The sequence below is a fragment of the Muscardinus avellanarius genome (genome assembly GCF_963383645.1).
Source record: "Muscardinus avellanarius genome assembly, chromosome: 10".
In the NCBI taxonomy this organism is placed as follows: domain Eukaryota; kingdom Metazoa; phylum Chordata; class Mammalia; order Rodentia; family Gliridae; genus Muscardinus; species Muscardinus avellanarius.
Genome location: NC_137796.1, coordinates 37,278,486 through 37,301,048, shown reverse-complemented (window position 1 = coordinate 37,301,048; position 22,563 = coordinate 37,278,486). Strand labels below are relative to the sequence as shown.

Here is a 22,563-nt window from a genome sequence, read left to right as displayed (position 1 = left end):
CATACCTGATTAGCTGAGCCCTGTCAGGGGCCCATGCCTACACCATCTGCCCAGGACCATGTGTGCTGGAGCCTGAGGAGAAGGGAGCCAGCCAGGAACAGGCGTCACCCCAGGCCTACCCCAGCCGGGTAGTGGGGTTCTGATCCCAATCCTGTTGCCAGATGCCGCAGTCAAGAAGGCACCATCCTCCAGTTCACTTGAGCAGACATTTATTAAGCACCTATCAAGTGCAAGGCACTGTGCTAGGTACCACAGGAAATACAGAGTGAACAAAGACAGTCCCTGCCCGCGAGGAGCTCACAGTCTAGAGAGGGAGGAAGACACAGCACACAGTTAGCTGCAGTGACACCAACTAGAGCCAGGAGTATCGGAAGTGAGACACAAAGTGCCGTGGGGCCCCAGAACACCATGGGGCTGCTTCTGGTCACAGCACTGGGCAAGGGTACAGAGGAGACTCAGGCCGGGCCTCTGAAGAGGGAAGCCATTTACAAGGGTGTTTGTAGCAGAGAGAAGAGGTACATACGTAGACAGCAGTGCAGTTAACTGAGGAGACCTGACGGCTGGCTTAGCATTTGGGTAGGGTATATAGAGTAGACAGTCAAGTATGGCCAGGAGCCAGACAGCCACCGATACTGGGCTCAGGGCTCTGAACTTAATGTGCTGGTCACAAGAGCTATTGAGGATCACAGGAGAAGAGGGGTGACCAGAATTAACTTCTGGAAGATAAACCTGGAACACTGTGGGAGAGGGGAAGAGGTAGGCTGCATGGTCGGGACCAACGCCCACAGGGAGGACATGAGTGGGACTGGTGTTAGAGGGGAACAAAGTACATGGGCAGATGCAGGGGAGCTCACAGAGGGCGGAGGGTGAGAGGCACAACAGATGCAGGCCGAGGAGTACACAGGGCTAGTGATGAGGTTAGAAGTCACCACAGAGCGCAGCAGAGTTAGGGAAAGGCGGTGCCGTGTCTCAAACTGTGGTCCCTGACCACCTACTCAGGAGTCATGGGGAGCGCACTAAACTAGCAGATTCCAGGGCTTTCCTCCATAGCGACTGAATCCGCACCTCTGGGGGTAGAGCCCAATACTCTGCATGTCTAAGGAGAGCTGCCCTCTCCACCACAAGTCCCACAGGCAGCCCTAAGTTTGAGAAAAACACCTGTTGAGAGAGATGGTGTTAAGAATTGGCCTTTGGGTAAAGGAAAGAAGAAATGAATGAAGACTGTCTAGAAGGAAAAGAATGAGGTAAACAAGGTAATAGAATCAGATGCTGTGGTACGTGAGACTGAGGACTGAGCAAGGCCCCCACCAGGGGTCACCTGAGACCTCTCCTAGACCACATTCACACGGCAGGGTAGAGGCCAAGTGTGCAAGCTGCGAGTCCCAGAGCGGGGAATCGGGGAAAAGCAGCAATGACCATGATTCTTGAGGAAACTCGGTTTACTTACTTTAATCCAAAGGATCAGAAATGTGTGAAGAATCTTGGGGGTGGGAGAAGATAATGAAGAAATGGAGGTAAGCAGAGATAGATCAGTTAGGAGACAAGAGGAAACAGTGCAGGGACACTGGTGGGAATGGCAGGCAAGGAGGAGGAGGCGCTGAGACCCCAGAGGAACGCCACATCCCAGTGTGGGAGAAGTAGGCTGGGCACCACGGCCCGTTGCCTGGAGCGACTGCCCGTGGGAGAGGAGCTGACATCAGGGGCCGAGAGCATGTGGACAGCCTGAGTTTCTGTGTGTACATCATGACTCCTCCTTCACAGTGCTCCAGTGCCACAATAAGCCTCTCACTGATACCAAACACTGAGCCGGGCCAAGTCCCTGACAACACAGCCGAGCCTGCCTAACGAAGCTGATCCTATCCCCCTGCCCTCTAACTGGGTTCTCCTGAATGGCAGTCTCCAGTCTCCAACACTGGCTACTAACAAATCAAACAAGTCTTTTTTCTCCCAGAGACAGCGGCCTTGGGCTTAGGAAAAAGTATAGGCCTGGACTTGGCTCCACGCACCATCTTTTGACCTGGACAACCTCTCCGAGTACCAGACACCTTGTCTGTTGAATGAGGTTTACATCTTATGCCCCACCAGCCACTTCTCACACAAAAGGCAGAGCCACACAAAAGCTAGGAGGAGCCACCAGGGAGTGTTACTGCCAGCCCTTCCAAGATTGCAATTGGAGGCACCTACACAGGAGGCGGGGCATCTGAATATCTACTGAGCAGCAGGGGAGCCCACTAGGAGGCAGCGGCTGAGAACAGGTCACGATTAGCTTTTTAAATACAAAACATGATAAACTTTAGAAAAATTGTGAATTATATTTTACACCATAATTTAAAAAGCAATTAATGCTTTCCTATACTCCTCCCACTCACTCTTCTTCCCTCCCATATCCAAGAAAGAAGGAAAGATCTCTCAGAAACAACGCTAAACTGGGCACCGAGGCGCATGCCTGCAATCCCAGTTACTAGGGAGACTGAAGCAGGGGATTTTAAGTTCAAAGCCAGCCTAAGCAACTTAGTAAGACCCTGATTCAAAGCAAAATTAAACAGGGCTGAAAGAAATATAGCTCAATGGTAGAATGCTTGCCTAGCATATGTGAGGTTCAACCCACAGTAATGAATAAAGAAAATGAAGAACCAACAACAACACTAAGAACATAAGGCTTACAGAATTCAAAAATCAAATTCAAACTGCTTCTGGAGCCTTAAAAACTCTTAACATGTCTCAGTCCAGCCAGTACCACTTGGCATCAGTGGAGGCTCAGCCCTGGCCTTTGGAGTATCTCTTGTGTATTTTCTTTTTCAGTACTGGAGATTGAACCTAGAGGCCTTCTTCCTCCAAGCTATGCCCACAACCCAATTTTATTTCTTTATTTTTATTTGGAAAGGATCTCATTAGGTTTCTGAGAGCCTCTCTCCAATGCTGAGGCTGGCTTTGATCCTTTAATCCTCCTGTCTCAGCCTCCCAAGTCCTGGGATTACAAGCGTGCACCACCATGACCAGCTCATCTTTTTTTTTTTTTTTGGTGGTACTGGGGGTGGAACCCAGAGGCCTTCTACTTCTGGGCTATACTTCCAGACCTATTTTATATTTTATTTGGAAACAGGGTCTCACTAAATTGCTGAGACCCTCACTGAGTAGCTGAGGCTGGCTTCGAACTGTGAGATCCTCCTGTCTCAGCCTCCCAAGCGCGGGGATTACAAGCGTGTGCCACCACGCCCGGCCCAGCTCATCTTTTTGACAAAGGTGAAGTACTGGATTGGTGAGGTGCTGGGCTCCAAGGCAGCTCTAGCCTTCGTATCTCAGCCGTGAAGCTGAGGCACAGGGGCTGTGGCTGAAGTCACCTCCCTGGCCTGCCTCAACTCTTCTGTCTCTACCTTCACAGCTGGCTGAATTGGCAGCCTGGCCCAAAGTACAGCTGACAACCGGTTTGGTATCAGATGCATTGTCAAAGCATCTGAACAAAAATGCAACTTAAGTATAAGTCAGGCTGCCAGGAGAGCTCGGGACTCATTTCCTGGGGAATGCGGGGGTCTAGTCAAACCAAGAGGACACACACCTGGCGGGAGCATTCTGGGATGCCACTCAGGCCCTGCATCATGGAGAGCAAACCAGCACCCCATTCTCAACTGCTATTTCTGGAGGCTGGAAGAGAGACACGAGCCACAGGAAAGAAAGGAAACTGACCGTGAGCAGCCTGGAGAAAGCACAGGTATAAAATACAAAGCCCTTTGAAAGGTCAAGATAATAGTAAAAATGTTAAGAATTACCAGGAGAAGAACTTCACTGACAGAATTTGAATAATACTGGAAATAGACAACACTAAGATAACTGGTTCTGAGAAAGACTCACAGGAAAAGCTGCTTAGGACAACACCAAAAAAACAAACACATGGAAATAAATAGAGGGGCTCTGGGACCCTCATGGAAGCTACTAATGCTATTTATTGGCTTGGGTCATTCTTGAGAATAGAAAACTTTTTTGGCAAAGCTGTACAAACTCCGCACTGGGCACCTCCCAGGGTTGTGAACACAGCTGGCTACAATAATGGGGTCCTTCATTAAAGTCCTCACATTGGCATGGTCTTCTGAGGCTGACATGACTTCTAGTCAGGTCAGGTGCATGGAAGCCCAGCCACATGAGTGCGTCACAGCACTGGGTGAGGAGGGGTCTGGCTCTGTCTGGCCACTCCACGGCTGCAGCCATGGGCATGTCCGGACAGTGAGCACGATGGGCCTCAGCTCCCTCTTCCGTGGCATGGAAGGGGAAGAAAGGCGGGACTACATGAGCTCTAGAATGTCTAGCCCTGATATTCTGTGAGTCTAACTTTGCCCTGGTCATTAACAATGGCTAGGCACAAAGTGCCATCTAGTGGCACCACTTGTCCACTCTCACAAATGGCTCTAACAAAAGACCCCACAGGAGCAAACCAACCCCAACTCCAGGGGGAGGGCCAAGAAGGCAGGAAGGGGAGCACACTCTTTGTTAGTGGACAAGATATATTTACCTCAAGAAAATAGACTTTTAAGAGGTCTTGCTTTCCTTAAGAAAGCAACTCTTTTATTTAGAAATGCTAACCATATCCATTTGTCAATATCTTTAGCTTTAAGGAAAATAGTTTAAAAAACATAAAAATGTAAATACACTCAAGAGTAACTGCTATTAAACAGTTCTGAACAGGCAGAAAATGTAGACTTTCCTTTTACAGAAAATGTTAATCTGTAATAGCAGCATAATTTATATATAGAAAAAAGCTGGTTTTGAAAACCCAGATTTTTTATACACAAAACATCTTTTTTTTTTCTTTTTTCTATACACTGCAACATTTACACTAGAAATAGGTTTCTTCACATTATGACACTCTCCAACACGCACAGTCATCAGCTCAAGTTTGATCAGTCAGCCCTGAGCGCATGCTTCTCAGCAGTCTTCAATCCAACACCATGGCAGACAGTGCATTCAGATCTTTCATGTATGGATGGGCCGCCAAGATCTGGTCAATTTTCAGTTTCTGCTCAGAGTCAGGGAAGATCTTCAGCAGGGCTTCCCTCAGCTCGCTGGTTTCTGCTGAAGACCTCTGTGCTGGCATAGGCAGGTTTTGCTGGACACTGGGGAGGTTTGGCAGGAGTGGGAAGCGGGATTGCTGAGGAAGCCAGTGGCTTGGAGGGGCTCCCTGAATCCGAGCTGAAGGCTGGTGGCTGGTGCTTACTGCCTGGGTACAAGGACCCCTGAAGCCAGGGTCAAATATGCCCATGTTCGGCAGGGCATTGAGCAGAGGCTGCATATCTCTGTGGATGAAGCGAGGCTTGGTGAGCTGGGTTGTGAGAAAAATGAGAATCCTTCCTAAAGCACATGCTGCTGACCTTGAGACTCAAGATGTGAGACCGCCACAGGGGCAGTGATGTCAGCACCGAAGAGGTGCCTACGGGAATTCCACTGATACTAGACCAGCCTCCAGGCTGGTCAGGACAGAGAAAAAGGTCCTCGTGAGGTGGCATCATCCTCCCAGGCCAGCTGCCAGAGGCCAGACCCAATGTGCCTGTTTTGGTTTGAAACCAGAGAGCCACATGGGAGATTTTAAAATTATGGACTATAATAATCTACTGTAGCCGGGCGTGGTGGTGCACGCTTGTAATCCCCGCGCTTGGGAGGCGGAGACAGGAGGATCACACAGGTTCGAAGCCAGCCGTGCTGGCTTAAGAGACCCTGTTTCTAAGTAAAAATTTAAAAAAACGTATAAAATGGGTCTGGGAGTGTAGCCCGGAGGTAGAAGGGTTTCTAGGAACCCCAGTACCACCAAAAAAACAAAACAAAACAAAAAACAAACAAAAAAAACTACTCCTCTGGGGAATCTGATTCTGGGTAGGGTCCTGGCTGACAGGACAGAGAAGCAACCCTGTTTGATGATGTATGAGGCACCAGTGCCCACAACTAGTGTGCACATGGGTGTGTGCAAATATGTACGCAAGGGAGGGCGTCTGTACTTCTAAAAATCTATGACTCTGGCCTGAAGCTTAGAGATGGGCTCAACAGTTTTCTCAACTTCAAAAGTTTAGCTAAATTCAAATGCAATCCCTCTGTGAAGGAATGGATTACCAACTCTTAGTTAACATTTTTGTAAAGAGCCACTGTGTGAGAAGAAACAGGGCAGCAGGGCTGAGCCTGCGACCACACCAGACCACTCAAGGAGCAGAGGGAGAAGGAATTCTCCCATTCAGTTTGACCCATTCGCCTTGGAGGTCACACTCATACCTCAGGGCCTCAGGCCAGTAGAGGACTTCCAAGTTAAGATGTGTGAGAAGAACGGGGTGTGGTAGTGCATGCTTGAAATCCCAGTGCTTGGAAGGCTAAGGCAGAAGGATCTCAAGTTTGCCACCAGCCTCAGCTACTTTTTCTTTTTGCAGTACTGGGGATGCAAACCAGGGACACTCTACCTCTGAGCTACATTCCCAGCCCTATTTTTATTCTTTACTTTGAAACAGGGTCTCAAAGAGTTGCTAAGTAGCTGAGGCTGTCCAAGAACTGCAATCTTCCTGTCTCAGCCTCCCAAATGCTGGGATTACAAGCATGCACCTCCATGCTTGGCTTCAGCCTCAACTACTTTGAGGTCCTCCACAACTTAGTGAGACCCTGTTTCAAAAATAAATAATAGAGCCAGGTGTGGTGGCGCGCACTTGTAATCCCAGTACTTGGAAAGCTGATATAGGAGGATTACAGGTCCAAGACCAACCTCAGAAATTTAGCAAGAATCTAAAATCAACTAGAGAGACCTTGTTTCACACACACATAATGAAGCCAAGTGGCGCCCTCTAGAAAGTGAGCACCAATTTGGAAAACTTGCTTTGTCGTCTTAGACTCATAAAAATGTTTGGCTGCCCACCCTTTCCTAAGGGTAAAATAAAAAGGACCACAGATTATCTGGTCTGTTGGGGATGTTTGATGATTGGCTTCCACATACATTATACTATTAATAAATCTAAGGCTTAAAATATTAAAATGCAATTTTAGTCTTCAAAGATAGCACTTGCACTAGAGTACAAAAAACTGACATGAAATAAGCTTTTAGATACAAGATAATCTAAAGAAATACCTAAGAAAGACCTCCTTCCGAAGAAATTCTTCTAGTCGAGGTCCACTTCTTCCCAGAGGATCATCAGGAACCATAAATATGTCCCCCACAAACGTATACTGAAGCAATCTACAACACAGAGGAAAAAATGCCTTTCTTGGTACTGGGGATAGAATCTGGAGGAATTCTAAGCTATACCCCAGCCCAATATATTCATTCATTCATTCATTCATTCATTCATTCATTCATTCATTCATTCATACTGAGCTATATCCCCAGCCTGATTTTATTCCATTTATTTGTTTGTTTGCTTATTGCAGTACTGGGGAGTTGAATTCAGGGGTATTCTACCTCTGAGCTACACCCCCAGCCCTATATTTTAATTTTTTACTTGAAACTGGATCTCACTAAGTTGCAGAGAGCCTCACAAGTAGCTGAGGCTGTCTGAGAACCTGTTATCCTCCTGTCTCAACCTCTCAAGTACTGGGATTACAAGCATACATCACCACACCCGGCTTTATTTTATTTTGAAACAGGGTCTTGCTAAATTTTAAGCACAGCCTCAAACCTGAGAGTCTCCTGTCTCAGCCTCCTAAGTATTGAGAATACAGGCATGTGCCACAGCACCCAGCAAAGCACTCTTTATGGATGCAGGAACTGAGATGTATCTCAGAGTAGCCACCCAATTCCAAAAGATTGGTCAGCCTATGAATTCTAAAACTGCTTAACTGCCTTAGGGATAAACGACCCACACTCAAACCACTTTAACTTTTGTTTTGGATACAAATTCAATAGGTAAGAAACTATCAATTGTCCCTATGTCCCCCTGCACCTCCCCACCCTGTACTGGGAATTGAACCCAGGGGCATTCTACTTCTGAACTGTATCTCAGCCCTTTTCTTTTCTCCTTTTTTTAAAAAATTTTTGAAACAGCCGGGCGTGGTGGCGCACGCTTGTAATCCCCGCGCTTGGGAGGCTGAAACAGGAGGATCGCAGGGGTTCAAAGCCAGCCTCAGCAACTTACTGAGACCCTGTTTCCAAATAAAATATAAAATAGGTCTGGGAGTATATCCCGGAGGTAGAAAGCCTCTGGGTTCCACCCCCAGTACCACCAAAAAAAAAAAAAAAAAATTGAAACAAGTCTTGTTAGGTTGCTGAGACTGGCCTTGAACCTACAATCATCCTGTCTCAGCCTCCCAAGTACTAGGATTATAGGCATATACCAATAGGCCCAGATGCCCTCTCCCCCCACAATATTCTTCCTTCTTTCCTTTTGGTACTGGGGTTCCTGGAAGCCCTTCTACCTCTGGGCTACACTCCCAGACCCATTTTATGCTTTTTATTTGTAAACAGGGTTTCTTAAGCCAAGCGTGGCTGGCTTCAAACCTGCGCGATCCTCCTGTCTCCGCCTAACAAGCGCGGGGATTACAAGCGTGCGCCACCACGCCTGGTGCCCCCCACAATTCTTATCAATAATTTTTTTATTTTTCTCTGAGTTTGGGAATGAGATTTAAAGACTTTCTGCTTAGGACACAACAGGTATGCAACAAAGGTTTAGCTTTTAACGAAAGTGAAAATAGCTGGGTGTGGTGGCGCAAGCTTGTAATCCTAGCATTTGAGAGGCAGAAACAGGAGGATTGTGCAGGTTCTAAGCCAGCCTCAGCTACATAGTGAGGCACTTTGCAACTCAGTGAGACCCTGTTTCCAAATAAAGAATAAAAAGTAGGGCTGGGAGTATAGCTTGGAGGTAGAATGCCCCAGGGTTCCATCCCCAGTACTGCAAAAAAAAAAAAAAAAAAAAAAAAGGGAAAATAAATGTATCCATAGGCACACACACTAAAAATAACAGTTTTAAAAAGGAAATCAATAAGCTGGGCATGGTGACACATGCTTGTAATCCCCGTGCTTAGGAGGCTGAGACAGGAGGATCGCTCGGGTTCGAAGCCAGCCTCAACTACTTAGTGAGGCTCTCAACAACTTAGTGAGACCCTGTTTCCAAATAAAATATAAAATAGGTCTGGGAGTATAGGCCGGAGGTAGAAAGCCCCTGGGTTCCATTCCTAGTACCACCAAAAAATAAAAATAAAAAAAAATAGCCAGGTGTGGTGATAACACGCTTATAATCCCAGTACTTGGGAGGCTGAGACAAGAGGATCCTAAATTTGAGGATCCAGTAACTTAGTGAGACCCTGCTCCAACATAAAATTAGTCATCTCAGGAATAGAATGCCCTTGAGTTCTGTCCCTACAAAATAAAATGAAACAAATCCTGGTGTTATGGTATATGCCTGTAATCCCAATATATGGGAGGCTGAGACAGGAGGATTGCAGGCTCATGGCCAGCCTCAGCTACTTAGTAAGACCTGCTTTAAAATAAAGAATAAACTGGGCATGGGGGCTCACGCTTATAATCTCGGCATTTGGAAGGCTGAGACAGGAGGACTACAATTTGCAGACAGCCTCAGCTATTTAGTGAGTCCCTTTGCAACTCAGTGAGACCCTATTCTCTATTCAAAATAGAGAATAAAAATAAAACTGGGGAGAGCCAAGCGTGGTGGTGCACCCTTGTAATCCCAGTACTTAGGAGGCTGAGACAGGAAGATCACAGAGGTTCGAAGCCAGCCTCAGCTACTTAGTGAGGCTCTCAGCAACTTAGTGAGACCCTGTTTCCAAATAAATTATAAAATTGGACTGGGAGTGTAGACCAGGGGAAGAAAGTCCCTGGGTTCCATGCCCAATACCACATAAAAATGCCAAGACTTTGCTGCCCACTCCATCTCGGCATCTACATGTGTGAGAATCCATGTAGTCATCGGCGATTAGCCCTGAGAGAGGGCATCGTCTCTGGCCAAAAAACTCCTCCACTCTTAGATATTCTTTCATAACTATTATCCTTTTGGTAATGATTCTTTTAACTCTCCAAACGAATTGCTCGGGTGGAAAAAAGATCAGGACTGCGAGAGAAATTGAATCCATGTAAAATAATCCTTCCAGTAAACTTTCAGCCTTGCTCAAATGGTAATTAGATGAGCCTTGTTCAAATGGTAATTAGAAGCAGTGGCAGCATTCCAGTCCACCTTTATCTTTGATCTTCAATAAATCTTGGCTTTTGCACCTAGTACAGGGACACCACCTGGTTAAAAATAGCTATGTCAAAACAAAGGACAGATAAAATAGATGTGTAAAAGAAAGAGAATATGGTGAGAATGAGAAAGTATTTTTGTATGAAGAAGAGCTTATCCTAAGATTGGCCCAAATGGGAAAGAGAGAATTAGGGTAATCAGAAAAGAAAAGAAAGTTGCAGAGGGTTAGTGATAGGAATATGGATTATTAAAAGAGGGAAAATGCTCAGCTGCTAGAGAAATATATCTGACAACTAAATCTAAAGACTTTGTGTTATTTCTTGGTGGTTACCTGCTAAACTGTGTCATGAGTTTGTTTAAGTTTTCAGACAGCGGATAGTATTGCAGACAAAATCCAGCAGACATTCATCGAAATTCCTTAAATCATCATAAAGGAACACGGATTTTCCTTACGATAACTATATGAAAGCTGGAATCTCGGACTTCGTCCCCCATTATATACAAAAGAGGACATTGGACTAAGCCCTAGGAATGAGAGCTCCGAAAGGGTTAAAGAAAACCCTTAAAAAACAAACTGGACTCTTCAAGTGATTTTGGGTGTGACTTTTAGCCAAATAGAAGCCTCTGCAGCTGCAAGGCCAAAAGGGGCTGGGCTCCAAAGCACAAGGCCCACCTGAGATAATGGGACTGATCTCAATCACAAAGACCTGGGATATCCCAGGCCTTACTTTTGTCTTGTTCAGGGTTGGTAATCTGCATGGTGTATCTCTCTTTTGTACCTTGGGTGTTTTGCACTTTTTTTTTTTTTTACTAGAAATTCACTGGGAGAGGGGAATATATAAAAAATCTTGTGTCCAAAACAAAGTGTTCGATTGCACAAGAAGCATTGATCCATGTCAGGTTCTTTTTCAAAAGCGCCGATCATAGGATTATTTTCCTAGGAAAGAACCGCTACACATAAGAATCTGTAGTACGTCACTCTATCTTTCCCCATCTTTACTGAGACTCTCGACCGCGAGCAAACTCGCGCCCCGAGTGGACTAGCTGGCTTTCGACATAAAAATAAGGCTGGGGGTGTAGCTTGGAGGTAGAATGCCTCTTGGTTCAATCCCCAGTACTACAAAGCAAACAAACAAAAAAACCACAAAAAACATCCCAGTGCCTGTGTTGTCTATATCTTTGTTTTTACACTGCTTTTACAAATTTTGAATGAAATGGTTGGTTTGAGTCTTACTGCATTTAAACCCTCCCCAGTTGTACAGGTGACTATCTAATACAGAAACAATGAAGACAAGGGCAAAGACCCAGGAGAATCATGTCCTCAAAGATTAATGGTTTATGAACTGCCTATCATTGATTCAGCTATCACTAACTGCTTTTTAGCAGCACATGGATCAAAATGCATGCACTAATTAACCCTCATCTGGCGTGTGTGTGTGTGTGTGTGTGTGTGTGTGTGTGTGTGTGTGTGTTTTGCTGGGGATTGAACCCAGAAGCATTTTACCTTCAAACTATACCCCCAGCCTGACTTTTTTTCTTATTTGGAAACAGGATCTCATTAGGTTGATGAAAGTCTCACTACTCACTGAGATGTCCTCAAATTTGTGATCCTCCTGTCTCAGCCTCCCAAGTGTAGGAATTATAGGTGTGTGCCATCACGTCCGATCTACCTGGGCATTTTATAGCAAAGCTTTTCCTAAAATCCTCCAACGATCTAGCCAAATATAAATATCAGAGCCGGTTGTGGTGGCACATGCTTGTAATCCCAGCACTTGGGAGGCGGAGACAGGAGGATCACAGAAGTTTGAAGCCAGCCTCGGCTATTTAGTGAGGCTCTCAGAAACTTAGTGAGACCCTGTTTCCAAATAAAGTATAAATAAAATAGGTCTGGGAGTATAGCACAAAGGTAAAAAAAGCCCCTGGGTTCCACCCCCAGTACCCCCCCCCCACACACACACAAAAAAAAAAAGAAAGAAAGAAAGAAAGAAAGAAAGAAAGGAAGAAAGAAAGAAAGAAAAAGAAGGAAGGAAGGAAGGAAGGAAGGAAGGAAAAAAACAAACAATAAAATTGGGTCAAGGGTGTAGCTTAGAGTAGAATGCTCCTGGGTTTGATCCTCAGTATTACACAATAAATGAGTGAATGATAAAAAAAAAGGGGGGGGGGCTGGGCTGGGCGTGGTGGGGCACGCTTGTAATTCCCGTGCTTGGGAGGCTGAGACAGGAAGATCGATTGTGCTGAGGCTGGCTTAAGAGACCATTCCCAAATAAAATATAAAATAGGTCTGGGAGTGTAGCCCGGAGGTAGAAGGCCCCTGAGTTCGATCCCCAGTACCACCACCAAAAAAAGGGCTGGCAGTGCAGGTCAGTGGTAAAGGTCCCCTGGGTTCCACCTCCAATAACACAAAAAGAAAATTAAAAAAATAAATAAGCAAAAAGATTAATGGTGTGTATGATAGGCACTACAGCAGAGTCTTGTTCTTTGTTTTAAATAAATGGTCAGACCAGGCATGATGGCGCATGCTTGCAATCTCAGTACTTGGTAGACTGAGACATGAGAGTCACAGGTTCAAAGCCAGCATCAGCTGTTTAGGGAGGCCTTTGCAACTTAGCTAGACCATGTTTCAAAATAAAGAATAAAAAATAGGGCTGGGGGTACTGCTAAGAGGTAGAATGTCCCTGGGTTCCATCCCCAGTGGAGCAATAAATAAATAAATAGTCATGTGATGCTAGCTAGTAAGTCCTGGAAGCTAGTATTCACTGATCTTAAGGCAAGCTTCATTAGATGGACATATTCACAGTATTGCCACAAATAAAAATCATACAGCAATGAACACTAAACTCTTTTTAAATAATCCTCCCCCTCCCCCTCTTCCTCTTCTTCTTGAGCAGTACTGGGGATAAAACCCAGGGACATTCTACCTCTAGCCCCATTTTTAAAAATGTATGTATGTACCAGGAACCACAGGGGCTTTCTACCTCTGGGCTACACTCCCAGACCTATTTTTCTTATATTTTATTTGGAAATAGGGTCTCACTAAATTGCTGAGAGCCTAAGGAGCTGAGGCTGGCTTCGAGCCTGTGTTATCCTGTCACAGCCTTCCAAATGCTGGGATTACAACTGTATGCCACCATGCCTGGCTTTATTCTTTATTTTGAAATAGGGTCTTAATTGCAAAGGGCCTCACTAAGTAGCTGAGGCTGTCTGCAAACCACAATCCTCCTGTCTCAGTCTCCCAAATGCTGGGATTACAATCGTGCGCCACCATGCCTGACTTCTAAACATGTTTTTATTTTTTATTTATTTATTCTTTTGTGGTATTGGGGGTGGAACCCAGAGGCTTTTCTACCTCCAGTCTATACTCCCAGACCTATTTTTATACTTTATTTGGAAACAGGGTCTCACTAAGTTGCTGAGAGCCTCACTAAGTAGCAGCTGGTTTCGAACCTGTGTGATCCTCCTGTCTCAGTCTCCCAAGCGCAGGGATTACAAGTGTGCGCCACCATGCCTGGCTCTAAACATGTTTTTAATACAGATGATTAACTATGACTGTAAAAAGCACATGAAAAGCTTTAAAAGATATTAAAAGTACAAGGATTCTCCTGCCTGCAAGAAGTGAAGCCTTAGTTGGGACAGCGTTTTGGTTTTATCCCTTGCTGGAATCACAGTATTTCGGAGGCAGGATCTCAGTTATTGCCACATCCAGCCTTTCATTTCACAGCTGGGTAAAGTGAGGATCTACACCTAATGGTCTGTGAGGTCTCCAAAGTAAGAGGGCCGTCTTTGCTCCCTCACGGTGTACTGTGCCACAAAACCACGGCCCTAGTCCATGCACAAGAACACTGATCTGAGAAGACAGCATGTGGGTACACGCAGCAGGCTCCACACCAAGCACTGGCTCTGCAACTCTGTGCCGGGTCCTATTCATAAGGGGACAATCACTCTGCAGACTTGTGTACAGCACAGTTGTTTGCAGGGCAAAGATACACAATAGACAGAATGCAAACAAAAACAAACAATACAAAAAACATTTCTGACAAGGAAACTATTACCTTTTTGTAATAATTTCTCGCCAAGAGATTGATTCGGTCACAAATTCTCTGAAGTTATCATTTGTTACAATTATGCCACCAGTTTTGTCCGCTAAGTGCAGCAGAAACCTGTAGTAATATAAGATTTTGAAAGGAGCAAATGAGCATTCCTGGCTTAGAAAAGCTATAAGAAAATAAAAAGATTTCCTCTTCTTAGTAAAATCATCACAGTATTTAAATAAATAAGGCTGGACAGCAGAGAAACCCAGTTAACTGAAGAGCAATTAGAAATGATAAATAGCTCTGAAATCATTAGTGTTATTATTAAAAAACATTTTCTTACAATCTAATTTTTTAAATAATTAACATTTTTCTAGAAGTTATATTATCAATAAACAGTGGTAATAGTTTCAACTATATAATTTGAACATTTTTCTACAAAAGTTTTATAGTCAACGAACGGTGGTAATACCTGGGGCGTGGTGGTGCATGCTTGGAATCCCAGCATTTGGGAGGCTGAGACAGGAGGATCGTGGTTCATGGACAGTCTTAGCATGAGGCCCTTTGCAACTCAATGAGACCGTTTCCAAATAAAGAATAAAAAATAAGGCTGGGGGTATAGCACAGAGGTAGAATGCCCCTAAGGTTCCATCCCCAGTACTGCAAAAACAAAAACAAATAGTGGTAATAAAAATGTATGAAGCCGGGTGTGATGGCACACGCTTGTAATCCCATTACTTGGAAGGCTGAGACGGGAGGATCAGGTTCACAGCCAGCCTCAGATACTTAGTAAGGCACTCTGCAACTTAGTGAGACCCTGTTTCAAAGTAAAAAGTGAAAAATAGGGCTGGGGTGTAGCTCAAAGTTAAAATGCCCCTGGGTTCAATCCCCAGTACCTCCAAACAAACAAACAAACAAACAAAACTACTGTTTAATTAAGCTTAAACTATAGGTTCACTAAAATTACAATTATGAAAGGATGCATGGTGATGAAAGAATTAAGAATTAAACAATAAGCTGGACATGGTGGCACACGCTTATAATCTCATTACTTGGGACACCAGGACAAGGGGATTACAGATTCAAAGCCAGCCTCAAAACTTGAGAGGTCCTCGGCAACCTTGTGAGACCCTGTTTCAAAATAACTAAAATAGGGCTAGAGATGTGGCTTAGAGGTGGAATGCCCTTAGTTTCAATAAGAAAGGGAAAGAGAGAGAGAGAGAGAGAGAGAGAGAGAGAGAGAGAGAGAGAGAGAGAGAGAAAGAGAAAGAGAACACTAAATAAATAAATAAGAGTTTTGATCGGGGAGTGCTCATATACACTTGGGAGGCTCAGGCAGGATGATTTCAAGTTCCAGGCCAGCCTCTAAAACTTAGTGAAACCTTGTTTCAAAGTAAAAAAGGGCAGGGATATAGCTCAGTGATAGAATTCTCCTAGTACCATCAGGCAAAAAAATATTATTTCATTGCTGGAGATTACTCCTCCTGTTCAAATTCTTTTTGTTGTTATTGATGATAATGATCACATATATCTAAGGTAACACAAAGAGGATGCAACAGAGAATCACTGTAATTAAAGGTGCGAGCAATTGTTCCTATTGATAGCAGTAGTGAGCACTTAAAGGGGATTAAAAATAGAAACCTCATTACTTTCAGAGATCTTAGGAAAAACCTTGGAGAACAAACATGATTTAGTTCTTTAATCTAAAGAAATAACTGGTCTGAGTTTAAGTAGTGACATTTAGACAGAGGTTTAGTAAAAGTAGGTTAGTAAGATCGGGGGAATGGTGACACATGCCTGTAATCCCAGTACTTGGGAGGCTGAGACAGAAGGATTGCAGGCTGGCAGCCAGCCTCAGCAACCTAGCAAGATTCTTTCAAAATAAAAAATAAAAAGGGCTAGGAGTTGAACAAAGTTACACTGTTGGAGGACCTCAAGGCTTTTCCTGAGGCCCCTGCCCAACAGGCCTTTGGCCCTGAGCACTCCAGAGGCCCCACACAGCCGAGCTGAGTAGCAAGTGCTCGCCCACAAATGCCTCCCAGGACTTCCCATCCTTCCCCTTCCCACACTGTTCTTCCCCATCCCCTCTATTCACCCCACCTGATCGTGTCTCTCTTTCCAGCATGGTGAGGGGCTATCAATGAGAAGGCCCTTTCTGAACATCTGCTGTGGTCACAAGTCACCTTCAATGGACATGGCCCTCTTTGCATCTCTCACCTAGCTGACTATTTGTTGGCTTGAGGCATGTCTCAACACTCTTCAACGGGCAAGTGTGAAAATAAACGGGGTAAATGTGGGAGAGTTAAAAATAAGCAGCCACACTTACTGCTCTCAGGTACTAGGCTCACTACTACTGATTTCACAATGTGAGAAGGACTTTAAAAATGGCATGCCACTGGTTCAGTCTGTAAGATTATCTTACTCAACCATAGCAAAACTCTCCTATTACTTATCTGAGCTCCTTCTCTAGATCACAAATTGAGGATAGGAGGAGCATCTGAACAGTGTATCCATGGAACCTAGCTTTCAACAGTGGGCTTGGCTAGTGCTCAGTGAAGTTTCTAGAAAAATATTTAAAAGGTGTGAGCTAAAAGCTGAGAGTAGAGGGACATGCCTGTAATCCTACTACTTGGGAGGCTGAGGCAAGAGGATCGCAGGTTTGACGACAGCCTCAGCAGCTTAATGAGACCATGTTTCAGAATAAAAAATAAAAAGAACTGGGGGTATAACTCAGAGATAGAATGTCCATAGGTTCAATCCCCAGTACAAAAAAAAAAAAAAAAAGAAAGAAAAAGAAAAGACTACAAATAAATACCTGCTTTCCTTGTCTTATTGCAGGTATGTTTTTATCAACAAAACAAAAACTGTAACTCATTATCTTTTTCTGTAATGTTCTTAAACCCATATAGCAAAAACTGTTGAGCATATTACCTTAGTGATCACAAATACCAAAACCTTCAAACCTGAGTTAGGTGACTTTTGTCTTTTGAGAGTGTGTACCTGTCCATACAGGTGGCTGGCTCAATCCCTGCCCACTCCCGCCTCAGAAAGGAAAACAGCCTTTCATACCTGTCATCATGAGAAGCAATTCTTTCTCCAAAGACCATCCGGGCAGGAGTTAAAGATAATATTCCAAGCTCCTGGAGCTGGGTTAAGAAGTGCTGTTCTGTTCATGGAATAAGTTGAACACACATTCAGAAAAAGGCTCTTTCCAAATGCGTCAATAAATGAAAACACACCCAAATGCTTCACTGGAAGAGTTGTAGAAACCTTCTTTCTACTGATTCTATGTTACTAACTTAATAGGAAGGAAAAAAAATCAAGGTAGGCCCACACTAAGGCAAATGAATGAAATGACTTGGCTGTCTTTCCAACATTAAAAGGTTCAATGTATTCATTTCTCAAGAGTGAGCCATAAACTTATATTCAAGTAAATCCTGTCATCAAGAATGTTTTCAAAGCCATATTAAAAACAGTAGAGGACAAATAAAGTGATAACAGGAGTCCCTGTGAAAGAGTGGGAGTTGGAACAGGAAGAACACTTGGAGGAGAGCCAAAGCGAAGGATAATTCCCTCCGCCCCAATCCTAAGGAAAGCTGTTCGCTCCTCTCCAGGTGCCTGTCAAAACCTCCCTTCACCAGCATTCTACCCTAACTCCTCTCGGTTGTCTGTACAAATATGTACTGACTTTTGTGCGGAAGGTGTTGACAAAGGAGAACAGAGGGCCAAAGCCACATTTTGGAAAATGAGAAACCAAGATGAGCTGAAAGCTCAAGGTGTGAGATTCCCACAAAGCATCCCCTACAAGACTGACTTGAAGTGAAATGCCCATTCAGAGCGTCTACACATGTGTAAGGATTGGTAAGACTCTATCAGGGATCCAGTTGCCAAAGTAGCTAAGGAATGGGTAGATCTGCTTCATTCCTCATGTATCTTCTGGTAGGACAAAAACGCTCTCCCAAAAGAAGGAAGCTGGGAGTACTTCAGAAATGTGTGGTCTTACCACTTCCACCTCACTAATGACTGAGTTTCACTTCCTGTTTACTGTGTTAGGCAAATCCTACACTCACTCCAATCCCAACCTACCCTCTCTTTCTAGGTGCTCTGATGTGTTAAGCTACTCGGCCAGCCTTTTTTTGTGTGTGTGTGGTACTGGGGGTGGAACCCAGGGGCATTCTACCTCTGAGCTACACCCCTAGCCCAACTTTTTTATTCTTTATTTTGAAACAGAGTCTCACCGAGTTGCGAAGAGCCTTATTAAGTAGCTGAGGCTGTCCGCGAACCTGGATCCTCTTGTCTCAGCCTCCCGAATGCTGGGATTACAAGCGTGCGCCACAACGCTCGGCTTTTGGCCAACCTTTTTACCTGTTTTTCTATCATGACCCAAGTCATACCCTCTTTAGAAATTTCTCAGAAGTATTTCAAAATTCTTAATAGATTCAATTTTTGTGTGTGTGTGGCTTGCATGTCAGTCACAAAATACTCTATGGCTAACAAATTATTTCTATTACGCTATTAGATAGGCTGTTGAAAAGCCGTTATATTTGAATGTGCCAAATTGATCGAGTGACCATTAAATACTACTTAAATAGCAAGACCCAGACTTTGGAATGCTTTAGTTTTCAGGACATTAAAAGAAAATTTCTGTGATACATAATGAACTCTAACATAATTTTCTACAACTACATTAATTTTCCAGCCTCCCCCAACACTTCTTTTACTGTGACACTTCTTTTTACTGTGATTTTACTAAATGGAACAGATTTGAAATTTCATTATTAACGTTCCTGCCCACGGCACATGACTCTAAGTACATGTTGAGATTCTAAGCCAACTCATTGAGTATCTCATTAGAAATCTGGAGAATTTGGTTTGACCCACCTGTGACGTTAGGATCACGCCTTGTTCTCCACTGAGGGACAAACACAGTGATATTTCTGTTGCCAAGCTTCCAAAAATATTCAACTGCAATTGCAATTCCACGGCAAGAAAAAAACTTTTTCAGACCATGGCTGTAAAAAAAAAATATTTCATTTAAAGCATGTTAAAGTTTAAGTTTTCTCATGAAAAGGTAAAATCTATATACAACAGAAATAGAAACAAAAGCCAGGTATGGTGGCGCATACTTGTAATACCAGTATTTGGGAGGCTGAGACAGGAAGATCGTGGTTCAAGGACAGCTTCAGCTACTTAGTGAGGCCCTTGGCAACTCAGTGAGACCCTGTTTCAGAAACAAAAGAATAAAAGGGCTGCGGGTATAGCTTGGAGGTAGAATGCTCCTGGGTTCCATCCCCAATTCTGAAAAATAAGAAAAACTAAGCCCCCAAACAACCAAATCATGGCAGTCATAGAAGCAGATGTAGTGTGGGGAAACAGTGGGAAGCCCTTTCTGAGTTACCAAGCAAAGAGTTATTTCCCTTTACAGCTTCCCTTCACAAAAACCTTCTCAAAGCCTGTTACACAAACATTAGTATGTACAACTGTTAAGACGCAGAGTTCTAGCAAGTGCAGAGGCAAACCTCATCTACATGGAAAATTACCTCAAACTAGTCAGGTGGTCTTAAGCTGAGGGCCGAGGCTGCAAGCCCACGTCACCTGCTACCTCTGCGAGTCTGGCCACATACCACAATTTCCACTGACTCATCATTTGAGTCTTCATGGTGACAAGGGGGAAAAATCAAGTAAAACTATACAAAATCACTAGCATAAAGTACATTATTTTGGAAGTTCTTGTGACAAATACCATGCTGGGTAGCCAAATAAATAATAAAGGCTTGTGTAGAAATCCAGGCAAAGATGGGCCTGGGCTGCTTTACGGTGAGTTTTTTTGGGCAGGTCTGGGGATGGAACCCAGGGGCATTTGACCTCTGAGCTACACCCCCTGCCCTATTTTTTATTCTTTATTTTGAAACAGGGTCTCACTAAGTTGCAGAGGGCCTCATTAGATAGGCGGAGGCTGTCCCTTCAGGATCCTCGGTCTCAGCCTCCCAAATGCTGGGATTACAAGCATTACAAGCTTGCACTACCACACCCAGCTTAGGGTGGGGTTTACACCAACAGATCCTATTGCTTAAGAACTCAAATTTCCCTTTAACCACTTCCCCAACTAGTTGGGTCAAATGGGTGAGATTTGCTCAGCAGTGCTTATGCAACCCAAGTATCCAAAGATGCCAACTCCCAAAAATTCCAACCTCAACTTCTGTGGGAGGAGGCAGGGTTACTCTGAGGAGAGACATGGGCCCAAACCTCACATATGTAACTCTGGACAAGACTTTTAAGCCATTTCATGCTACATAAATTATAATTTCTAGTTTACAAAATTGGTGAGATTAAGCTGGGCGTGGTGGCACACGCTTGTAATCCCAGTACTTTGGGAGGCTGAAATTGGAGGATTGTGGTTCGCTAACAGCCTCAGCTAACTTAGGCCCTCTGCAACTTAATGAGACCCTGTTTCAAAACAAAGAATATAAAATAGGGCTGGGGTATAGCTCAGAAGTAGAATGCCCCTGGGTTCCATCCCCAATACCTAAAAAAAAAAAAAAGTAAGATTAAGCAGGGCCTGCTGGTGCATACCTATAATCCTAATACTTCAGAAGAGGCTGAAACAGGAGAATCACAGGTTTAAGGCAGCCTCAACAACTTAGCAAGAGCCTTAGTAACTTAGGAAGATCCTATTTATTTTCTTTAATTTTTTAAAATAGCACTGAAGAATAAACCCAGGAACATTCTACCTCTAAGCTATACCTCCAGGCCTGTTTTATTTTTATTTGGAAATAGTCCTGCTAGGTTGATGAAAGTCAGGCTAGTTGCTGAGGCTGTCCTTGCTGCCCTCCTGTTTCAGCCTCCTAAGTACTGGGATTACAGCATGCACCACCATGCTCTGCTAGGAAGATCCTATTTCAAAATAAGAAAGAGCTGAGAGTATGGCTTGGAGGTAGCTGGCTTCAATTTGTAGCACAAAAACGAACAAGCCAGGTATGGTGGCTAATCCCAGCATTCGGGAGGCTGAGACAGGAGGATCGCAGTTCACAGACAGCCTCAGCTACTTAGTGAGGCCCTCTGCAACTCAGTGAGACCTGGTTTCAAAATAAAGAATAAAAAATAGGGCAGGGGGTGTAGCGGTGTAGCTCGGAGGTCAAATGCCCCTGGGTTCCAACCCCAGACCTGCAAAAAAAAAATAATAATAATAAAATAAAATAAAAACCTGGCTGGGGGTGTAGCTCAGAGGTAGAATGACCCTGGCTTCCATCCCCAGTACCAAAAACAAAAAAAAAAGGAGGAGGAGAAAAGGAGGAGGAGACGATTAAAACCAAACCAAGTTTCTTGGGAACAAGGAACTTTCACTCATTATGTACTTCCAGTTAGATAAAATATACCTGGGGTAGGGATGTAGCTCAGTGGTAGAGTGCTTGCCTAGCATGCATGAGGCCTTGGATTGGATACCCAGTCTTGCAAAAAATGAAAAACAACAACTGAGAAATTCAATTGATATGAAACTAGAAGTACAGAATAGATTGCTAGTATTATAAATTTTTAGCAGGTGTGGCGGTACTCTCCTGTAATCCTACTACTTGGGAGGCTGGAACAGAAGGATTGCACAGGTTCAAGCCAGCCTCAGCTACTTAGTGAGACCCTGTTTCCAAATAATAAAATAAAATAGGTCTGGGAGTATAGCCCAAGGGTAGAAGTCCCTGGGTTCCATACACAGTACTACACACACACACACACACACACACACACACACACAGCTCAGAGGTGGAATGCACCTGGGTACACACACCCAGTTCAGAATACACATGAACATACAACACATGACACATACGGTCTCAGTTAAAATAAAAAATAAAGCCCGGCATTTGTAATCCTAGTACTTGGGAGGCTGAGACAGAAGGATTCACAGCTAGCCTCAGTAATTTGTGAGGCCCTTTGCAACTTTGTGAGACCCTGTTTCAAAACCAAAAATAAGGCTGGTAGTATAACTCAAGAGGTAGAATGCCTCTGGGTTCAACCCCCAGTACCACAAAGAAGAAAAAATTCCTAACCCTTAAGTCTTTAATTATTCCTTCATCAAAAATCTTTACTGAATGCCTACCACATGCCAGAGACTGTGGTAGAAGAATAAAAGTCACTAAAATGGAAGGCTGAAACTCAAAAAACTCACTAACCTCCCCCAGTAATCACAAAACAACGTGACTACAGATAAACAGCCTGCAAGAGGGCCAGATACTCAGGCAACCACCTGTAGATAGATAAAGGTCATATTGGCTTTGTAGAAGGTCACACAGGTCAGTAACCTGCTCAGAAGTTTCCCCCTAACCCACCCAAGTTGCTTGAGTGATCCTGCAGTCACTGATTCTCAGGTCTCAACTTTTGCAAGCCCCGCACCC

At 44.1% G+C, this 22,563-nt stretch overlaps 1 protein-coding gene across 1 annotated transcript in view; it reads right to left on the bottom strand.

The window, feature by feature from the left end:
* Positions 1-4,927: 4,927 nt before the first annotated feature.
* Positions 4,928-22,563, bottom strand: part of N4BP1 (NEDD4 binding protein 1) — a gene marked incomplete at its 3' end in the record, with an annotated part of 51,882 nt that continues 34,246 nt past the window's right edge. The window contains exons 3-7 of the mRNA XM_080702615.1: positions 19,058-19,188; positions 17,246-17,342; positions 14,198-14,305; positions 7,088-7,195; positions 4,928-5,285 (exon numbers count right to left, since the gene is read on the bottom strand). Coding sequence (XP_080558741.1) covers positions 4,928-5,285; positions 7,088-7,195; positions 14,198-14,305; positions 17,246-17,342; positions 19,058-19,188 — 802 coding nt within the window. The remainder of the gene's footprint in view (positions 5,286-7,087; positions 7,196-14,197; positions 14,306-17,245; positions 17,343-19,057; positions 19,189-22,563) is intronic.